Source organism: Callorhinus ursinus, unplaced genomic scaffold, assembly GCF_003265705.2.
Source record: "Callorhinus ursinus isolate GAN/ISIS: 27379988/994484 unplaced genomic scaffold, GSC_fseal_2.0 scaffold9, whole genome shotgun sequence".
Taxonomy (NCBI): Eukaryota; Metazoa; Chordata; class Mammalia; order Carnivora; family Otariidae; genus Callorhinus; species Callorhinus ursinus.
In genome coordinates, this window is record NW_027397071.1 from 40412445 (window position 1) to 40434505 (window position 22061).

At 35.7% G+C, this 22061-nt stretch overlaps 1 protein-coding gene across 2 annotated transcripts in view; it reads left to right on the plus strand.

The window, feature by feature from the left end:
* The window catches only part of LRRIQ3 (leucine rich repeats and IQ motif containing 3), a 204197-nt gene that overhangs the window by 100688 nt on the left and 81448 nt on the right, over nt 1-22061 (plus strand). For both annotated transcript variants that reach the window (XM_025871848.2, XM_073896525.1), the window contains exon 5: nt 8803-8956. In XM_025871848.2, the coding sequence (XP_025727633.1) occupies nt 8803-8956 (154 nt within the window). The remainder of the gene's footprint in view (nt 1-8802; nt 8957-22061) is intronic.

Here is a 22061-nt window from a genome sequence, read left to right on the forward strand (position 1 = left end):
ATTTAAATTAATTACTGATAGTTATGTACTTACTGACATTTTGTTAATTGTTTTAGTGGGGTTTTTTTTATTTTATTTTGTTTTGTAGTTCTCTTTTTTTTTTCTCTTGCTGTCTTCCTTTGTGGTGTGATGACTTTCTTTTGTGATATGCTTAGATTTCTTTCTCATTATCTTTTGTTTATCTACTATAGGTATTTTCTTGGTGGTTACCATGAGGCTTAAATATAACAACTTATAATAATTTATTTTAAGTTTATAACTTAAGTTTCAAAGTATTTTAAATCCCTACATTTTACCCTTGCCTCCCAACACTTTGTTTTTGTTGTCACATTTTGCATTTTGATCTTGTTCATTCCTTAACTAGTTAATACAGTTACCCTTATTTTTACTTCTTTTGTCTTTTAACCTTCATACTAGCTGTATAAGTGATCGATCAACTACCTTTACTATACTATTTACCTTCAACACTGAGAGCTGTCCTTTTGTTTTTGTTGTTGTTTTATTGTTGCTAATTAATGTCCTTTCTTTTCAGCTTAAAGAAGTATCTTTAACATTTTTTGTAAGGTAAGCTTATTGGTGATAGGCTCCTTAGTCTTTGCTTCTCTAGAAAATTCTCTATTTCTCTTTTAATTCTGAATGATATGTGCTGCTGGGTAGAGTATTTTAGTTGAGAATTTTCTGCTTTTAGCACTTTGAATATATCATACCTCTCCCTTCTGGCTTGTAAGGTTTCTGATGAAAAATCTGCTGATAGTGTTATGAGGGCTCCCTTATACGTGCCAAGTTGTTTCTCTTTTGTGGCTTTTAAAATTCTCTTCTTGTTTTTAAACTTGACAGTTTTATTATAATGTGTCTTGGTGTAGGTCTCTGATTTCATCTTAGTTGGAACTCTGTGGGTCCTGGATCTGGATATATCTTTCTTTCTCCAGATTAGGGAAATTTCAACCATTATTTCTTCAAATACCATTTCACCCCTTTCTTTCTCCCTTCTTGTGAAATTTCTGTAATGCAAATGTTTGTCTGTTTGATATTGTCCCATATATTCATTAATCTGTATTTACCTTTTTCATTTTCTTTCTTTTTGCTGCTCTGATTGGCTGAGTTCCTCTGCCCTGTGTTTGAGTTTATTGATCCTTTCTTCTGCTCTATCTAGTCTATTATGGAATCCCTCTAATGTATTTTTCAGCATAGTTATTGATTTCTTCTGATTGGAATTTTCTTATATTTTCTATCTATTTGTTGTTCCCACTGTGTTAATCATTTTTCTCCTGAGTTTAATGAGCATCAATTCTCTGAACTCTGTTAGGTAAATTACTTATCTCCATATATTAAAGTTTCCTCCCCTCACCTCTACCCTGAGGTTTTTATTTTATTCTTTCATTTGGGATGTTTTCCTCTGTTTCTACCTTTTGCTTGACTCTCTGTGTTGCTTTCTATGTATTAGATAAGACAGCTACCTCTCCTACTCTTGAAGGATTGGTCTCATGTGGGAGATGAACCTTATTTTCCCATGCTGCCCTAGCTCTTGGTTGTCTTTGTGATTGTACAAAGAGCCTATTTTATTTTTAATAGCCCCCCATAATTGAGTGTGTGCCAAGACCAGTCAGTGTCCCAAAAGGGAGGATTTCATCTAATACTTAGATTCAGGCTGATTGGAAGCCAGACCCTGAAGCAGTAGCTATTAGAGTGCAAATATAGACTGTTCTGTGGGACTGTAATCATAAATCCTGCTGGGGTCTTGAGCTAGGTGATCTGGATATGTCCCCTGGGTAGCATTGGCAATAATACTGGCTCTAAATGAGTGTACAAGCTCCTTTCTGGGAGTTACCTGTGAGCTGTAGTGAGCCAGAGGGAGAATGCAAAGATGGCATACCCCAGCCTATAGTCCCTAAGAGTACTTCCATGGCCTTTATATGCATGCCAAGCCTGTAAGTCTGTCCCTATGTCTGAAACTCCAGCACTAGCAAGTAGGTCTTTTTCATAGAAAGTCTAGGGATGTGTTTCTGTCTGTTGTCTTTGTAGTGCCCTGTGGGTGGTAATCTGCCAAGAACTGTCTCTCTGATTGTTACAGTCTTGTGTGACCCAGGAACACAAGCTCCTCCTCCCCTTCCCCAGCCCCAGCCACCAGAGCCTGAGGATCAAGGACTATCCCCTGGGCAGCAGCCATAAAAACCAGGGTACCATCAGGTAAGAGACTTGGACAGGAGCTTTCTTTGAGAGATGCTAGTGCTCTAGGAGAGCATGGTGGAGGGAGGGAGCGTGAAATTAGTGCCCACCCTCCAAGGTTTCAGGAAATGTTTACAGTTAGTCCCTAGATATGTGTTTAATTAGAATCCTGCCCCTCAGGCTGAAGCTATAACCTGAAGTTAATAGGTCTATTTAACAGAAAGATTGAACTCCTGTATCTGCTGCTTTGTGCTATAACCTGGGCATGGTAGCTGTTTAAGAACTTTTTATCCATTATTTACATTCCTGTGGGACCTGTGAGTATAAGCGTTACTGGTTACTAGAGCTAGTCAATATAGACCTGTCCCCTGACAGCAGCTACAAAAATCTGGGCACCAGGAAAGGGTATAAATGCCTTTCAGGAAGATACTTAGCTAGCTGGACTGAAGCGAGGGAGAGTGCAAAGATTATATCCACTGGCCTTAGTTCTCTGAGAACACTTCAATAGGTTCTTATAATTGTGCCAAACCAGAAACCTGACCCTCAGCCCAAATGTCCTGGGGAAAGAAATGGCTTCTTTCTCAGAAAGATGGGCAGTGTGTTTCAATGTGCTATCTATTTAGTGCCCTGGGATTTGTAGTCTGCCAAGAACTTCTCTCCAATTGTTATAGTCCCATGGGACCCAAGAGCTCAAGTCCCCTTGTCTCCATAGCCAGGTGATTAAAGGCAGCTGTAAAAACCAGGTGACTGATATAAAAACTGGGGCACTAGATAGGTGAAGAAGCTCCCCTCTGGGCTATATTGGTGTTTTGGAGTGCAGTAGAGGGAAAGTGCAAAAATGGAATCTACCAAAAAAAGAAAGAAATAGAAAAGAAGAAGGAGAAGGAAGAAGAAAAGAAAGGAAAAAAAAAAAGAGAGAGAGATGTTACCTGCTGGCTTTGGCAACGCAGGAGAGCATGCAGGAAAGTGCCCGTTAGCTGGAGCATAATGGTGACACCCACAGGAGGGAGGGGGGTTGGTGGTAACTTCCAACTTTAGCAAAACAGGGGGAGAGCAGGAAGATGTCATCCACTCCTCTGATTCTGTAGGATAATCTAGTAAGTAATCAATGCTTTAGAATTAGGAAATGAGTCCTTCACCCAAAGTCTGGGTGGTTTTTAAAGGACTACTTCTGCATTGGGCCCTGGGTGGGTGAATCTGCATGTAGGCCCTTTAGGAGATGAATTGTCTGTCTGATAGTTCATAGATCTCAATTTCTTTAGGGCCAGTTATTGGAGCTTTATTAGTACCCATGTTATACTTACTTGATTTTTGTCATCTTTCATTCCTTACATTGGTATCTGCACATTTGGTTAAAAAGTCTTTTTCCAGACTTTATAGGTTCACTTTGACAGAGGCACTTCTCCAGATAGCTCAGTTTGTGTATCTGGATGTGTCTGCTGATAATGTCCTTGGGCAGGTGGTGCCTGCTGTTAGGGTCTATTTTTGGTGAGGCAGCTGTTCTAGCTCCGAGGGTGTACCACTGGCTGAGAAGAGCGAGACAGGACTCCTGGCTTGGTTCTCACTTGGCTTGCCCATGTGAGAATGTAGTGTGGGCTCTATGGTTGCCTGGATCAGTCTCTGGTTAGATTTATTAGATGGTTGGGATTTGGTCGTATACTCAGCAGCAGACGAAGCTTTGGGTTGGTTTCTTTGTCCTGACAGGACAGTAGGACGGGAGTCAGGGCTTCCACTTCTCATTATGTGACTGAATAGCCTCATCAGGTGCAGCCACCAGCTTTGCTCTGCAGACAGGGAAAGCCATGGGCTGTGCTCTGTTCAGATGCCACTATGAGTAGAGCTATTGGCTGGGATGCACAGTTTCTTGTGTGCTCTGGTAAGATTCGCAGGTTGGGCAGGCTAAAGCCAATATTCAGCAATGAGTACAAATCCGTTTCCTGGCCTAGGTACAGTGAGAGAAGCAGCAGTTCCAAGGCCAGTAAGGTTCTTTGTGGCCTTGACTCAAACTGTCCCTGATGCAAGTTTCCTGGCTGAACAGGACCACTGGCTTGCCTCGGGGGCAGTCAGCTCCATCTGCCTGCCACTCGTTTTTGCTGGATTACAGGACGGCTTCTGGGTATTCTCACCAGCCCTTTCTGTCAGATGGAAACAGGGATCATGGTCTGCAGCAGGTGGGGCTATGACTCAGCTCTCCTGTGGGGGGACCACTTCAGACAACTCCCAAGTTTTCCTAAACAGGCTTTCCCATTGAGGGGGACCAGGAGCTATAGCGAGCAGTGGTGAGGCTATGAATTAAGTCCCTTGACTGGGCAAAGCAGGGGAACCCTCTAAACCAGGTGCTACATTTGCTCGGGGTTGATCAGCCCTGCCCACCTACCTCTTAGCTTGAGCATTGCTGGTGTTCCTGCCTGTCAAATGATGCCAGGAGCCATGCTTTAAAGTGGTAGGGCTATGACTTAGCTCCCAGGCAATGGCATACCAGGCTCCAGGGCCAGCAAATCTCCTTGTTTGACTACGCGAATCAGGCAGACCCATAGCCTGCCAAGTTCCTTGATCATATTGTGCCACTGATTTGATTCTGCAAATGAGCAGAAACATTCTTTGGGACTACTACGTGGGCTCTGCTGGTAAGAATTCAGTCTGCTGAGATCCCAGTGCTGGTCTCACCCTGCTTTATCACAATCAGATTCCCAATAGTTGAGCACCACAGATTCCTCTATAATCGCCCTAGGGTGAGACCAGAGTAGGGGCTTCCCCAAAATGACCCACAACACTGCAGGAGCTGGATATCACCCTTGGGTTCTCTTTTCCCACTGGAAGAGCTGTAGGCTCAGGGGAGACCTCTCAGTGTGGTGCTGCACTGGCCTGAAGCAGGAGGATTGCTGTCCACATGTAGCCATTCCTTTTACCCTTCTACTGCATTATGTCTTGGTCTCTGTGGTGCATTGGAGGGTGTGCTTCAGCCTTACCTCTATGTTCTAGGATTCTCTCAATGGTGTTTTATCCACGAATGGTTATTAGTTGTTCTTGGGTGGGAGAGCAAAGTCAGGAATGACATATGTCACCATCTTAATGATGTTACTTCTTCTCACTTTCAGTTTCAAAAGATGGTTTTGATGAATATAAAATTCTTGGTTGAAAGATTTTTTCCCCCCTCTTTTTAGTACTTTGACTATGTCATACTACTGCCTGCTGACCTCCATTGTTTCTTGTGAGAAGTCTGCAGTCAATCTTATTTGGGTTCCCTTCTGCATGGCTAGGCTTTTTGTTCTGCTGTTCTCAGGATTTTCCCTTTGATTTTGGATTTCAACTATTTTTTCTAAAGAATTTATTTATTTATTTGAGAGTGAGAGACAGAAAGAGAGAGAGCGCATAGAGGGAGAATGAGAGGGAGAAGCAGATTCCCCACTGAGCAGAAAGCCTGATGCAGGTCTCAATCCCAGGACCCTGAGATCATGACCTGAACTGAAGGCAGATGCTTAACCGACTGAGCCTCCCAGGTGCACATGGATTTCAACTATTTTGCTATGATATGTCTGGATGTGATTTTTATGCGTTTATTTTACTTACAGTTTTTTTGAGCTCTTGGATGTGTAGATTAATGTTTTTCATGAGATTTCAGAATGTTTTAATACTTCTAATATTTTTTTCAGTCTCTTTTCTCTATCTCCTCTGCTCTGGTAAGTCTGAATACTCATATGTTGGTGGACTTAATTGTATCCCACATTTTTTTTTTGTGGGTTTGTCCATTTGTCTTCATTATTTTCTGTTTATCAGCATAATCTTTATCAGTCTCTTCAAGTTTTCTGATTTTTTTCTTCTTCCAATTCAAATCTACTGTTGAACTACTCTGGCAAAATTATCATTTCAGTTACTGTACTTTTCAACTGCAGAATTTCCATTTGGTTCTGTTTTATAATTTCTATGTATTGATAATCTCTATTTGAAAAGATATTGTCTTTATACCTTTCTTTACTTATTTGAGGCTTATTTCCTTTAAACATGTTTGTAATAGTTGCCTTGAAGTATTTATCTATTATGTCTGTGATTTGTCCCTTTCAAAGGCAGTTTCAAAGGCCTACTCTTTGCTTATACTTTTGTGTTTCTTTGCCTCCTAATTTTTTTGTTGAAAACTGGACATTTTAATAGTATATTGTAATCACCCTTGATTGATCTCCTTACCCAGGACTTGTTTATTTGTTTAATAACCTCGCTAGACTATTTTAGTAAACTTTATTTCCCCTGCATTGGGTAGCTTCTGGTATTGCTCCTTAGAGGGCAAACTTTTAGCCAGGTGCAGTCACGCTTGAAATGACAGTGATTTTAGCAGGGCTCTCTTTGAGTTTCTCTTTTTCTGATTTCTCTGTTAGGCTATTCTGAACTCCTTTGATATCACACCTATTATTAGCTTTCACTAATTGCCAGCTGACTACTCTATTGTTTTCAACAATATCCTGGGAAATAAATTGCTCCATAGTGTGATCTTTTAAAACTGGGCTCTTTACAAAAGTAATCTTTGAAGCCAGTTTTTGCAGTTTGTTCAGATATCAGAAGGGCTCTCCTTAGCCGTCTCTTCTCCTAGTTCTCTTTGGTAAACCTCAAGATGGTTTAGTTTAGCTTTCTGCTCTCTTAGATCTACCCTTCTCCTTTTAAGTGTTTATCACTTTCTGAGGGCAAGGGCTATCAGGGTTCCAGTATTCTCTACCTATTGCACCTGGGTTAGAGCTTCTGCCTTATAAGTGAGTTCTGAGAGGAGGAAGAGAACCCAAGTTCTCTCAGACATTCTTACTTGAAATAGATTCTCTACAACATAGACCCAGGCTAGGGTATTTCTTGCAATGATACTGTAACCCTCGACTGGAACAAGGTAGGGAAGGGATCCTGTGTTTTCTTGGTTTCGCCTTTTTGGAGTGGAACTTCTGGTAGTCTGAACTTGGGTCAGGGGAGAGAGAGAAAAGAGAGGGTAAGTTGTTTAAATTCAACAGTGTCTCACTGTTCTTACTGAGATATAATAGATTTTATTGAATAAATATTTGTGTATTTGCTATATGCCCTTAAGACAATTTCCAGAGATTTTAAATGGTTGTTTCACTGGGGAGAGGATCCACAGAACTCCTCACAACTGTATCCCAGAAATTGTCTCCTCAGTGTGATTCTATTCAGAGCTTCTCTTTTTTCTCAAAACTCAACAATGATTGTCCATCCCAGTGACTTGCTCTGACTAGCTTTTTGTACTTGCTGTTTGCTCTACTAGAATTTTTTGTTTGTTTCCTGAGATTACCACCATATCTTGTTTCTTCTTGGTATTACTATCCCAATCCAGCCTGTGTGAAAAGCAATTCACTCATATTTCTAGTGTTTTATTTCTATATTATCTATCTCTACTTATTTTTTAATATTTTATTTATTTATTTATTTGAGAGAGAGACAGACCTGGCGACAGGGATAGGGAGAGCGAGCAGGAGCAGGGAGGGGAGGGAGAAGCAGACTCCCCTCTGAGCAGGGAGGGCTTGATCCCAGGACCCTGGGATCATGACCTGAGCTAAAGGCAGATGCTTAACTGACTGAGCCACCCAGGCGCCCCTGTCTATCTTACTTATAAAAGAATATAAACTTCATGGTATTAGGGACTTTCTTCTCTTCACAGAGCACATATTGGTCACTTTCAGAATAATACTTTCTTGTTGAAAAATCCCTTAGTTTTTTCTTCTTTTGGCAGTTAGGTGACCACTAAGATTTCAGTAACCTGTTTTATTTGTGGCTATGTGTGTTTATCTGACTATATTTTTGTTACATTTGTAAGTGAGCAGAAGTAATAAGTACAACTGCAGCTTGAAGTGCCTAAATGATAATTGTATCCTCTTTGTTTTCATGTTTTTCACTTCTCATGGGCTGGAATGCATCAGTTATATGGGTTGCTGACAGTCTGAAAAGGGTGAGGCAAGATTTAATGACTTTATAGAACAGAGCTGCCCCACTGGTCCTCATGAGAGAAAAAGTAAACTATCTTATTAAAGCCATTATAAGTTTTAGTTTTTTACTTTATTGTACACTAGGTCATTAACAAAATATTTTGAATGAAGAAATGAATAGATGGAGCCCATTTTAAAAATCTGGAAAATGGGAAAAATTGCTTTCGTTGGTTAATTTTTTTTTTACCTCTGCTAATTAATAATAATGGCAACTGTAATCTTTCTACTTGGTTCATCATTTTAATTCAAACAACTTTACTATTTCATCACATAGAATGAGTGTTACTGACTTCTGCACTGGAGCAGAAAAATCAAAAGAGTTCATACTGGCTACCTTATATTTCTATAGATAATTTAGTCATGTTCTTCTTGCCATTATATTATAAAATACATAGCCAAACATGAGTACAGAATTGTTTGTGGATTCATATCACCAGAGATTTCTCAATGCTCATTCATCCCTTGGTGAATGATGATGAGCAAACCTTAGTGCCTAAATAGTTTTATATAGTAGTAATATGAAAACAAATTATCACATTAAATTTACTATCGTGTTTTCAAAGGTGTAAGTGAACTCATGAGTAGTTTTCTTTCCTTATGGCAAAAAAATCTAAAAAAAAAAAAAAACCAAAAAACTAAATGACAATTTCCCCCTTATATTCAGCCCCTTGTTGTGCAAAAAACATCAGGAGAAATTTATTAGTGAATGTGAAACAAAATGGATTTACATACAAAAAGGATATGAATCCAGGCTCTTCAAGGATCTCTTTTTTCAGCCTGAAACTAATATAACAGGAAAGCTTACACATTGGAAACATGTAAGTATAATTAGTTTATTACTTATCTTTAAAATATTTTTAAGATACTATAGTTATGATTTATGTAGCATTAGTAAAATCTCTTCATTCTCTTTTAAATAGTTTCCATTTATTGTTAATATTCTGCTTGAGATTTTCTTGATGAAAAAAGGTCATATAATAACAGCACAAATATAATTTTTGTGGTGCATTATTCTTATTACAACCATTTTATAATTTATGTTTTGTATATATTTTTTTCTTGTATTGATTATTACAACTAGTTATTAACATTAATGTAAAAATCTCTTCATAGTAGTTGAAAACTTAAAAAAGTAGTTTATTAAAGACTGATGATACTATATATATTCATTGAGTGTTTTATGCTGTTATGTATTGCTTTGAGGACACATTGAAAAAAGAATGAAGTTTTTATTTATTGAGTGCCTACTATGTATCAGGCACTGTGCTAGATATTTTGCATGTATTCTATAATTTAGTCTCCACAACACTGTAAGATAGGTATTTTTTATCTCATTTTTATAAATAGGGAAACTAAGGCTCTGATGGGTTAACTAACTTAACAAAAGCCACACAATTGAGTGGCATTGCTAAGACTTAATTAACTTCAGGTCTTCTGACTCCAGAGTTTGTGCTTTTTTTATCTTTAGAGTTTTTTTTTTTTTAATTTGGATATTATGTAATGGTAGAAATGAAGACTTGGCATTGTAGTATAACTAACTAGAGCAAACTTTTAATAATGTGTAAAGCACTGTTTGTGATAAACTCCTTCACATGTGGGCCTGTGTCTAAGTAGCTTGCACTACAATTGTTTCCATTATATTAACATGATTAGAAAGGATGACAAAAGGTCCAGACTGTCATTAGTCTCTGATTTCAGTGTTAGTGAGGACATATGTTTGAGAAAATAGCACAGGAATACCTTCAAGCCCTTAAAAGCCACAAAAAATTATCCATTGAATAAAAACCTAGGTTTAAAGGCAGATGTATCCCATTCAAAACATTTTCCTCATTAGCACATGGTACCAGCTGTATTAATTTGTTCTAGATGATATTATGCTCTATAAAAGTATGAAGTTCATTTGAAGTGTCTTTTGGCCCTCTATATAGAATATAAACTCACTGATTTCAGGTACGTTACCGACTTTTTTAAATGCTTTATGCAGAGGAAACTTTCACTGAATGTTGCATATGGTACATACCCAACTGACAACCAATTTGGGTATATATTTATATATTTATAAAATATTTACACACTCATATACAGATATATGTTTATATACATAGTCCTATATCCATATGCAAAATCTTATATACATACATGGATATACATTGTATTATGGCAAGTGACTATTATGTGTGCATAAATAGGAATAAAATATTCATATTATAGAGCTATTTTATTTAATATCTGTGAAGTTACATAGAATATATCATTGTCAGGAAGAATTTTGAATGTTAAGAAATATTGGAAAATATATTCACTATAAGGAATGTTGTAAAGCTCTTTAATATCATTGATAATTCTGCTAAGCATGTCACTATTATTAGAATATTAAAGAACTATATATAGAACTATACTATAGAATATTAAAAAACTAAAAATATTAAAGAACTATTCTTTCATATTCAATAAATATGTACATTTTCCTATGCTTTTTTACTCTTTATAGCTACTATTCATAAAACATTATAGAAGTTGCTCAGCTCAATTTCTTAGAGTAATTGAAATGATCCTTAATTATAAGATTCATCTTTGAGTCTTTACTTTTTCTCTATAAAATCGTTGTTCCATCTTCTGGTGGCTTCTTTTGTAGTCTCCTCTTTAGCTCACTTATTTGGTATACTATTCTTTTGTTATTTTTGTTACTTACATATCTAGTTATTAGTGACTTAGTGCTTGGTTAATTAGAAACTATAGTGAGAGTAAGTGATGCCATAGAGTGCCTAAGAGAACCTAGGATCCAAGAAACATTTTAAAAAGAAGTAGGGAAAAGGGAGGAAGTAATAAAATATTGGTATTTAATACTGTGAGTTCATTTTTAAAAATGCTGTGAGCAAATAATGGAAAGGATTAGTAAAGGGTGGAATTCAAGTTTTAGTAATTAGAAAAGTAATCAGTGTCTGTTTTTCTCCTGTTTGGGGATGAAATGTGCTTGGTCCAAAAGGCATAAAATGCCCCATATTCATGGTAACCTAAAATGGAAGGAGCTACAGGAGTGAGTTCAAGGTACATTTATTTAAGAAATGCTGTGCTGCAAAACCAGAAGTCCATATAAGCATCCAGAATTTATGGTGCATGCTTAAGCTATTAAAGGAGATACAGAACCAAAAGTCAGCATTCATGAGTAAGGAATCTGATTAAAAAAATGGATCAGAGGAAATTGAGGATCTGGAACAATTGCTAGGGACATTATTTGCCCATGGCTTACATGGTCAAATGGTGATTGGTCCTTTTGCAGAGGAGGAACATAGATACAGAATTATGGTGGTCAATTAGATCAAGTTTTAGGGAAGCTTTTATATTATTATAATGTATTTTAGGGAAATTTAGATACTATTATGATGGATTTTGCTGGGACACCCAAGAATATTTGAAATTTTCTTTGACATAGTCAACCCTTTTCTTCAAAAGTTACTGTGGAAAATGTATGTATAGGGAGTAATAGCAAACAAAGCAGTTTCTAACTGGATGTTGGCCTGAAATTCCATTGCAAAATTTTAGTAACCTTGGCTAGACTATGAGATATTCTTCATTATTTATTCTTTGTTAGCTTTACATTATTCTTTCACTTATTTCCTATATTGCAAACATGAATTTTAGAAGAGATATAGTATGAGAGAAAGTCACACCCATTGGAGCCAAAAGGAAAGAGATTCAGAGGAGGGGAAAGCAATTTGCCATGTATTTATCTCAGAGGCAGCCTAGTTGCTCCCCTTCCTCCTGCCCCCAAACCCTTACATCTAAAGCTTCCTTAAGCTGGTTTAGTCATATGTTGTTAGGAAGGAGAGAAAGCATCTAAGAAGTAAGAAAGAGTGATGGCCAGGAACCTTAAGGGTTTCAACCTCATGGAAGGAAAGAACAAATCTATCTTGTAGATCTCAATCTTCTCTGACAACCTATCTCCTAGAATCATGATCTATTTTTTTTTTTTCTTAGAACTTGAGCAACACCTTCCCTTCTTGAAGCATGAAGGTTGGGATTACATACCCTTTATCTTGACACATTTTCTGGAGAGGGTGCATATGTTCTCCCTAGTTAGCAACAAAATGAGGAGAGGGATCAATAAGGCAATCTAATCCAATTTCTCTGGAAGGGATTTCTTACTTGGAATCACTTTTAATACATTGAATGTTCACATTTGTACTCCTTTATGCCATTGTATGATTCCTGGAGACACCAGACATTATCTAATATGGCAGTCATCTATACTAAAGTAAGATTTGCTTTAGATATGCTGATTTGGTTAAAATTTAGAATATATTTATTGATTTTTTTCCTTGCTTCCAAAAATTTATTTTTCTCATAACTAATGCTAATGGTGTATACATGCCATATTGAACATTTTTGTAAAACCAAATAGAACAACATGTTTTCAAATACAGTCCTATGAACCTTTGCCATTGTTATTAAATGTTTCCCTATATATATATCTTTATATATACATATATATATAGATATCTATATATAGATATAGACTTTCAGATTGGCTTCTTTCACTTAGTAATATGCATTTAAGTTTCCTCCTTCTCTTCATGGCTTAATAGCTCATTTCCTTTTAGCACTAAATACTATTTCATTGTCTGGGTGTACTGCAGTTTATCCATTCATCTATTGAAGGACCTCTTAGTTACTTCGAAATTTTGGCACTTATGAACAAAGTTGCTATAATCATCCATGTGCAGGTTTTCGTGTGGACATAAATTTTCAGGTTGTTTAGGTAAATACAGTAGAGCATGATTGCTGAATCATATGGTAAGAATATATTTAGTTTTGTAAAAAAGCTGCCCAACTCTCTTCCAAAGTGGCTGTACCATTTTGCATTCCTACCAGCAATGAATGAGAGTTCCTCTTGCTTCGTATCTTTGCCAGGATTTGGTGGTGTCAGTGTTCTAGATTTTGGCTATTCTAATAGATGTTTAATAATGTCTTGTTGGTTTAATTGGAAATTCCTTAATGACATGTACATATTTTCATGTTTACTTGCCATCTGTGTATCTTTGGTGAGCTGTAGTTCTCTTTTTACTGTTAAAAAGGTGAGATGATTTATCACATGGCCTATATGAGTAAGAGGAAAGAAAAGGGCTCTCCTTAATCAGGGCCGGTGTGCAGTGTACAATTGCAATTACATCATAGTCTATGTAGATGATATTCCCTGCTGTTTGCACAGCACAGCTGGTATGGAAGGATGAGTTTGCCCTAATTTTATAAATCCAAGTAACTAGTCATATATGAGAATTATTTTTGTGTGTGTGCACCTACTTTAAATTCAGGTAAATATGGAGGTAGAGGGAGAGAATAATCAGAATAATAATCAGAATAATCATATTACAAGCCAAGAAATATTGAATTTACTTTTGCCCTCTTTTTCTAGTTTAACAGTAAGTGATACTAAGAAAATATGGAGAGGGTTGATCTTATATTGGATTCAGGAGATGTGGATTTGATCACCTCATTTTAATTATGTGAGGTGTTAAAAAACTTACGGATAGATATTTTATTTTTAAATTTTGTTGTTTTGTGAAATAAGAGTGCTTTTTTATACTGGAAACTGACCTTTATTTTCAGTGCATTTCTGTAATATTGTTCCAGCTTATATAATTCTATAAGAAAGAAGCTTTATGATGACATTCTTTAAAAATTGCCCTTTGTTATTATCTGTCATTTTGGGGCCCCATCAGCAATTCACTTCATTTGAAATGGGTATTTTTTGAATATTTACAATGTCCTTAGCACTGAAACAAACTCTGAACCCTTAAAGAATTATAATCAAGCAAGCTTTATGCAGGAACTTTTAGGGAGGGAGGGAAGAGCTAGGAAAAACTCACTGGGTAGGGACTGATTATATAAAGTTTGGAGCTGAGAGGAGTATACAAATTCAAGTCTGTTTTAGTTGCTTACCTCTAATGGGTCTGACCAAAGAAGATGGAGTTGTCCAGAGTATTAAGCCTTCTGGGAAATAGTGGCTTTTAGTGGTAGGTGGAAGTATGAGATATTGGAAGAGTATATAAGGGCAGATGCTAGGGCCTGAGGCTAAGGGTAATTTAATTTAAGCTTAATTCAGCCCTCTTTTGGGGTTCAAAGAAGCAATAATGATGGTTCAAAAGTGAAAGTAAAGCTTAATGACCTCATCAATACTTAGGGGGCTAAATTTAGCCATTTAATAAAGTTTTGCAGATATTTATTGTGTGCTTTTTAGGTGTCAGTTTCTCTGCTCATCACTGACAGTAAAAATAAATAAAGCATGTCCCCTTTAATCAAAGATTTTACCGAGACTAAAGAGAGAAGACTTGAAACTAGATGAGTAAGATTAGAACAGAAACATACAAGGATAGTATTACCATTGTGGTTTCTCAGATGTGTCATTAGCTGAGAGCTCCAGCTTTTAGTTTTTTTCAGGGTCCAGCTTTGCTTTCAAGTCTAGGTCACACCATTTTTTTTCTAGGCAAACTCCAGTCAATTATTGAGTAAGGCAATATTACAAGGACCTGGCCATTTCTACTCAGTATGGGATTTCAGACAGACAGACTTTGCTTCAGAGTTCCAGGGTGGTTGGCAGAAAGTTTAGCTTTCCCTGATTAATCCACTTCCTCCATTTTCCTTTAACAGGTGTTACTTCCCAATAAATCTTTTGTACACTTAACTCTGTCTTGGTATCTCATTTCTGGAAAAACCAACCTGTGACCATTTAGAATTGATCAAAGGATTCACCTAATAGCATAACCCATCTGGAAAAAGTAAAGAGATAGGAACTATGAAGTGCTGATTGTACTGCTCAACAGACACTTTGGTGCATTGAAGTGAATAAAGGAGAATTAAATGACTTAAACCTGAGACAGATAGAAATTAGGAAAAAGTTATAAGGAGATCCTTATAAGTTATGCCAGATGATAACTTCATTGGCATCTTTTTCCCCATTAGCATGTTTTAACATCTGCTTACAAATGTGAGTTCTGTTGATCCCATTCCCATACATAAGAGCTTTAATATCAATAATATACGATAATATTGTCCCCTAGGAATCACAAGACAAATGTAAATACAAATGTAAATAAAATTCCTTTATTATTAACATTCCTCGATGAAGTGTCCATCTTTTCTGTTATTGAAAATTATATTTTTTTCATAATCATATTGCCATCTCAGCTGTTCACATAGAACCTTCACATATCTGCGTGCTACCCTGACCTTTTAGAACCAGTTAAAGAACAACTGGCAATATATCCACAGACTTCCTTTTGTTAAAATATATAATTTGGATGTAATCTTTTGCTCTGTGTAAAAAGACATTGTGTACACATTTCCATAGACTACAATGAGTATTTCTGCCTGAAGTATTTCCTGAAAGGCAAGAAATCTACCTGGTACCTTTCAGACTGGCTCTCTTCATTATTCAGTTTCTCAGTCTTTTTGGGCAACTGACTCAGAGGGGAAGCCTAATTTTATACCAAGCAGAAAACTGACTTATAGTTATGCCCTTCAAGTATTTTCATTTGCTTTATCAACCAGGCACGAGGGATTGCCATCATTATCGGGACACCTGAAAGTTCAAAACTTGAGATTTTATGGATTATCCAGGGCTTGTTTTACTTTAGGGCTGTTCATTTATATCTCATGGTATAGCCTTGAGTTTGAATGTGGACAGTATCCGCTCCTTGTGTGGACATGGGCTTTGATTTTTGACTCCTGACCTTTTGAGCCATCAAACGCATAGTTTAGTTTGTAAGTTGTTTTTTCCTGATCTACAAGTATTGTTAGAACAAAAGCAGTATTGAGTGTTGGGCTTACCTCTCTGGGATCTTGCCTTCTCTTAAATTTTGACCTGATAAATCCTAATTTTCTTGAGAAATCCTATTTTTCAAAGACTTTAAAAAAATCTTTCATCTGGCTTTTTTGAAATTCAGAATTGGCCCAAATTTATATTCTACTAGTCTTGGATGTGGTTTTGACTTTCCATATTTTCTATTATTAAATAACTCGTACATTTTCCCTTGACCTGAGGGAAACCATCTTCTTTTTTTTAAAGTGCATTTTAAATATCAAATCTGTTTTACTTTGTATTGATTTAAAATTTTAATTTTAAGTGTTAACATTTTTATCCAGTGTTTCTTTTTTTCCTTTTTTATTATTTAAATTCAATTAGCCAACATATAGTACATCTTTAGTTTCAGATGTAGAGGTCAGTTATTCATCAGTTGCGTATGACACCCAGTGCTATTAACATCACGTGCCCTCCTTAATGCCTATCACCCAGTTACCCCATCCTCCTCACCCATCTCCCCTCCAGCAGCCCTGTTTGTTTCCTATAGTTAAGAGTACTTGGTGTTTCTTCTTCTTACTACTACCATGAGCAGTCTATATGTTTTATATTACTTTTTGAGATTTGTCAGCATTAATCTGTATTTTAGGGAAGATTAATTGTCTAACAATTGTTACTACCTTTTTTTACAAGTTCTAATAGCATATTATTTCAGTTTATTTAAAAAAATATATTTTTGTAAGTTCTTGTTTGTTCTAAGTAATCTAGCTTGATACTTAATTTGTTATGATTACATAGATGGTGCTAAAAATTCATATTTAGAATTCAAAAAGAGAAAAATATATTAAAATCTTGTTAATAATTTCAAATGAAAGTTTCAGAAGTGTTATAGTTAATTAATGATAAATGTGTTGTTTTGAACATTTTTAGTTATTTTCTGCTTCAGTTTTATCAAATGCTAAAAAAATAATTTGCAAATTTATTTGGCTTTTTGCTTACATTATCATAAACACTAAAATTGTTAGTTTTTTTAAAAACTTGAATCCTAAAATCACCTGAAAATTTTTAGTGATTTTTCTCAAGTCTCATTTCATTATATTAATTATTTTAGATACTTCACATCTTTGACATTTCATTATAACTCTGACAAGCACTACTGAAACTGAATTGTCAACTCTACAATATTTTTTATAACATCTCTACTGAGATATAATTTGCATAACCCAAAGTTCATCCTTTTAAATTATTCGATTCAGTGATTTTTAGTATATTCACAGACTTTTGCGATCATTACCATTACCTAATTCCAGAATATTTTGATTTCCTCAAAATGAAATCCCCTACCATTAGCAGTTGTCCTTGTGGGCCCGGGCAACCATTAATCTATTTTCTGTATCTATAAGTTTGCTTATTCTGGGCGTTTAATATAAATGGAATAATAAAATATGTGGTCTTTTGTGTCTGGCTTCTTTCACTTAGCATAATGTTTCCAAGATTCATCCCTGTGATAACATGTATCAGTATTTCATTCATTTTTATGGCTAAATAATATTTTATTGTATGAGTAGGCCACATTTTGTAATCTATTCATTAATTGGGTTACTTCCAATTTATGGCTATTACTAATAATGCAGCTGTGAACATCCATATACAAATATTTGTGTGGACATATTTTTCAGTTTTCTTGACTAGACAACTAGTAGTGGAGTTACAGGAGGATGATATGGTAATTCTACTTTTAACTTTTTGAGGAAGTAACAAACTGTCTTCCACAGCAATTGCACCATTTACATTCATATCATCAATGTAGGAGAGTTCTCATTTCTCCAAATCCTCACTAACACCTGTTATTATCTGTCTTTTTGATTATAATCAGCCTGGTTGGTATGAAGTGGTACATCACTGTGGCTTAAACTTGTATTTCCCAGTAACTAATGATGATAAGGATCTTTTCATGTATTTATTGGCCATTTGTATGTCTTCTTTGGAGAATTGTCTATTCAAATACCTTCATCATTTTATAATAGCTTCTTTTTATTATTGAGGTGTAAGAATTCCTTATATATTATTTATCCCTTATATATTCTTAATACAAATCACTTATCACATATATGATTTAAAAATATTTTTCCTTTTTTTAATTATGTCCAATTAGCCAACATATAGTACATCATTAGTTTTTGAGGTCGTGTTCAATGATTTATTAGTTACGTGTAACACCCAGTGCTCATCATATCACGTGCCCTCCTTAATACCCATCACCTGGTTACCCCATCCCCCCACCCCCTCTCCTCCGTAACCTTCAGTTTGTTTCCCGGAGTCCAGAGTCTCTCATGGTTTGTCTCCCTCTCTGATTTCTTCCCATTCCCATTATGTAGGTTGTCTGACTTTTTAAATTTAAAACACAAAAGCTTTTAATTTTGATAAAACCTAATTCATCTCTTTTTTTCCTTGATCAGTTTTATTTTCCATATCAAATATAAGAAACAATTATCTGAACCAAAGTCTTAAAGATTTATTTCTATGTTTTTTCTTTTTTTTAAGATTATTTATTTATTTATTTGTCAGAGAGAGGGAGAGTGAGAGATCAAGATAGCGCAGGAGCAGGGAGAGCAGCAGGCAGAGGGAGAAGCAGGCTCCCTGCTGAGCAAGGAGCCTGATGTGGGGCTCCATCCCAGGAGTCTGGTATCATGACCTGAGCTGTAGGCAGATGCTTAACTGACTGAGCCACCCAGGCATCCCTATTTCTATGTTTTTTCTAAGAGTTTTATAATCTTAGCTCTTATATTTAGGCCTACAATTCATTTTCAGTTAATCTTTATGTAGTATGAATTAGGAATCCAACATTGTTCTTTTATTAGTGGATATCCAGTTGTACTGTACCAGTTTTTGAAAGGAAAAAAAAACTCATCCTTCTTTTGAATTATCTTGGTACCCTTGTCAGAATTCTGTTGACCATGTGCAAGGGTTTATTTCTGGCTCTTAAGTTCTATTCTATTGATCTGTATGTCTACCCCACACAATCACTTGGCATTGCAAAGTTTTTGTTACTTAAATAATATACTACTGAAGAAAAAAATTCCAGTATCCTAGGAATCTTCAGTAATATAGTTTATCATGTTATAATTAAGATTGAAATCTATTATCCTAAAATTTTTGTTTTATATCATTATACTCAAATTAAAAATTAATCAACATGTAAACTCCTCCCATGTGTACAAATGATATATTATTTATCTCCAAATTTTTTGAAAGTTTGCAATTTAAGATTCATGCATGGATAGGAAATCTGATATGGAGAGCAAATTTCTGAGAGTTGACAAATGAAAAGAATAGTCAAAGCCCTAAGAAACAATTAATGGTTTTTCCATCCATAGAACACTGATTTATCCCACAGATGGATTTCATGAACTTTATAATCATAAAAGCAGCTTTGCCTGCATACTTTAAAGTCAATAGATACATATATGTTTATACATATAAATAAGTATCAATATAGATACCTTATAGGTATCTATAGGAGTGTTAAATCTTGGTTTTAAATTTCAGATTTTATGTTCTTTAATGCTTTTATTTTTCCACCTTAGCATGCTTTAGGGAAATGAAGAGTGGAGTTTTTTAATTCTTTAAGGATTTGTTGTTTAGGGCCCCTGGGTGGCTCAGTCAGTTAAGTGGCTGCATGATCCCAGGGTCCTGGGATTGAGTGCCATATCTGACTCCTTGCTCAGCGAGGAGTCTGCTTCTCCCTCTCCCTCTGTCTCCCCAACCCCCAACCCGGCTTGTGCTATCCCTCTCTCTCCCTTTCTCTCTCTCTCTCTCAAATAAATAAAATCTTAAAAAAAAAATTTGTTGTTTAATGAGGTAATAGAATAATGACCAATATGCCTATATAATTAAGCATCAGATGTGTGGTGGAACATACAAGAAATTTAATGTCAAAAAAGAAAAGATCAAGGGTAACATTTAAAAAATATATGAACAAAGCTATGGAGGTGAGAATTAGCTTGGCAGATATGTGAATGGAAAGGAAATTATCCTGACTATATACTAAGAGATTTATGAGAGGAATTGTGGAAGGTAAAGTTGGGTGGGGCTGTTAATGGATATTTTAATTTTCACTTGAGTGCTTAAAATGATTATTTAGCAAGCAGTAGTCTCTCTGTACATTTTAATCCATATATGTGCTGTTATACCTGTGAAATTACTTAGAATGTAAGTAGACAGAATGTAATAGACAGATGACAAGTAGAATGTAATAGACAGATGACAAGAAAATGTGGGAAGGTTTCCAGATGAAAGATGAAAGAGCATAATAAAGGCTGTAGATTTCAGTAATTAATGGGCCTTTTATAATTTTATATCATTTTATCTTTTCAATGTTTTTAGCTCATTATTCTGTTATAAACAGTACACTCAGCTGGTTCAGTCTTCAGTCTCCTTGCTCATTCCTACCTGTTTGCCTCATGTTTTCCTTATGTAAATTAAGTATCATCTACTTTTTTGCATCTGCCTAATTCATGATCCATCCCAGTTTCTTCAAGATGCTTTACAATGAGCTCAACCTTCTGATGACATTTACAGCATTTACAATGTCATTCAAATTGGAACTTTTACATTTTATCTTGTTATTCACAGGAAAAGGTATTTAAATTAAAGTAAAATTGGTTAGGTTAAGAAAGAATTTGGGCTTGACCACTGGAGTAGTACAGGAGACACAGAATGGTTATGGTTCTAGGAACTAGCAAAAGAGAGTCATTTTGGTAAGTAGCTCCCCATCTAATGAGTACTGTGAGCTCTATTCACTGTCACATGGCTAGCCACAATTGAGGAACTACTGTGGAAAGCTTAGCAACATTGAAATTGGGTCAGGTTGAAATAAAATGCTGGTATTAATGAGGTCTGTCTTCAAGTATCAAAGCCTAGACACTATGTTAAAAAACTGTCTTAAGAAGAAAACTGGTATCAAAGATTACATTGCTAGAATGAAGGCTTGGGAAATGGCCCAAGGCAGATGTCAAATTAGAACTGGGAAACATTGCAAAGGCAGATAGAGTGATGAAGGCTCAAGAAGGAGATAAAAATATAATTACCAGAATTATGTGTCAGGATTTGAGCAAAGGTAAATTAATAGGGAACTCTAAAAACTGGTCCAGAGAGGCTAACTCTCTCTCTTATCTTAGGCCCTAGAATTGGAGAGTGGAGTCTGTATTTTGGGGATTTAATAGCTCCAAAGAAGGGAAAGGTTGATTACAGAAGCAGAGTGTATCTTATCAGCAGCTTTTTCTTCAAAACAGAACCATTGCTGCATGTTATGAGAGATTCCAGTATTAAAATTAACTATATTTGATCTTGGCTGCTACAGATTAGCCAATTATTGAAAATAAAGTCTCCTCTTTTTCATAGATAGAGCTAATATATAAAAGCATTGTTTTGTGTCCTCCCTCCAATTCACCTCCATTCCAGCACATTGCCTTCTTTCTACAATATGCCATCAAATGATCTGTACACAAAGTAGAAACTAAAATGCCTTCATTCATTCACCTGAGGTTCTTGGCACCCAAGACCAAAACCTCCTTCCCAGAATTTACTTCTTTTTCTGTTTAAGAATGAGATTATTCCCACAATGTTCCTTTCTATCTGTCTGTCTTCACTTCAACTTGCAGCATCACATAACAGAATAAAGTCCCTGATAATGTCCCTGAACCAAGAGTTGGTCTTTTTCAATATTAGGGAAATCTGTTTCTCTGATTTGAATGGAGTATTGTTACTATAATTTTTCTTGTGTATGTTTCTATTTAAATTTATTTATACACTGCTTCCTTTGAAAGTGAATTTTATGTGAATTTTACTGTGAATGTTTTTACTCTAGGAAAATAAATCACTTTATGGCAGGTTGTATTTTATTTAGTTTTTGCCACCCTTTATCTAGCACAGTCATATGCACATAGGAGGCACTTAACAAATATTTACTAATTTAAAATACTATTTGTTGTATTTAAAAGAAGTATAATCTAAACTCATATTATTTTGAATTATGACTCATGGATTAATTTTAGTATATTTTGTTAAAACAGTCCACCATGCTACTATGAAAAAAGTGGCTAACAGAAATCTGCTTATCACTG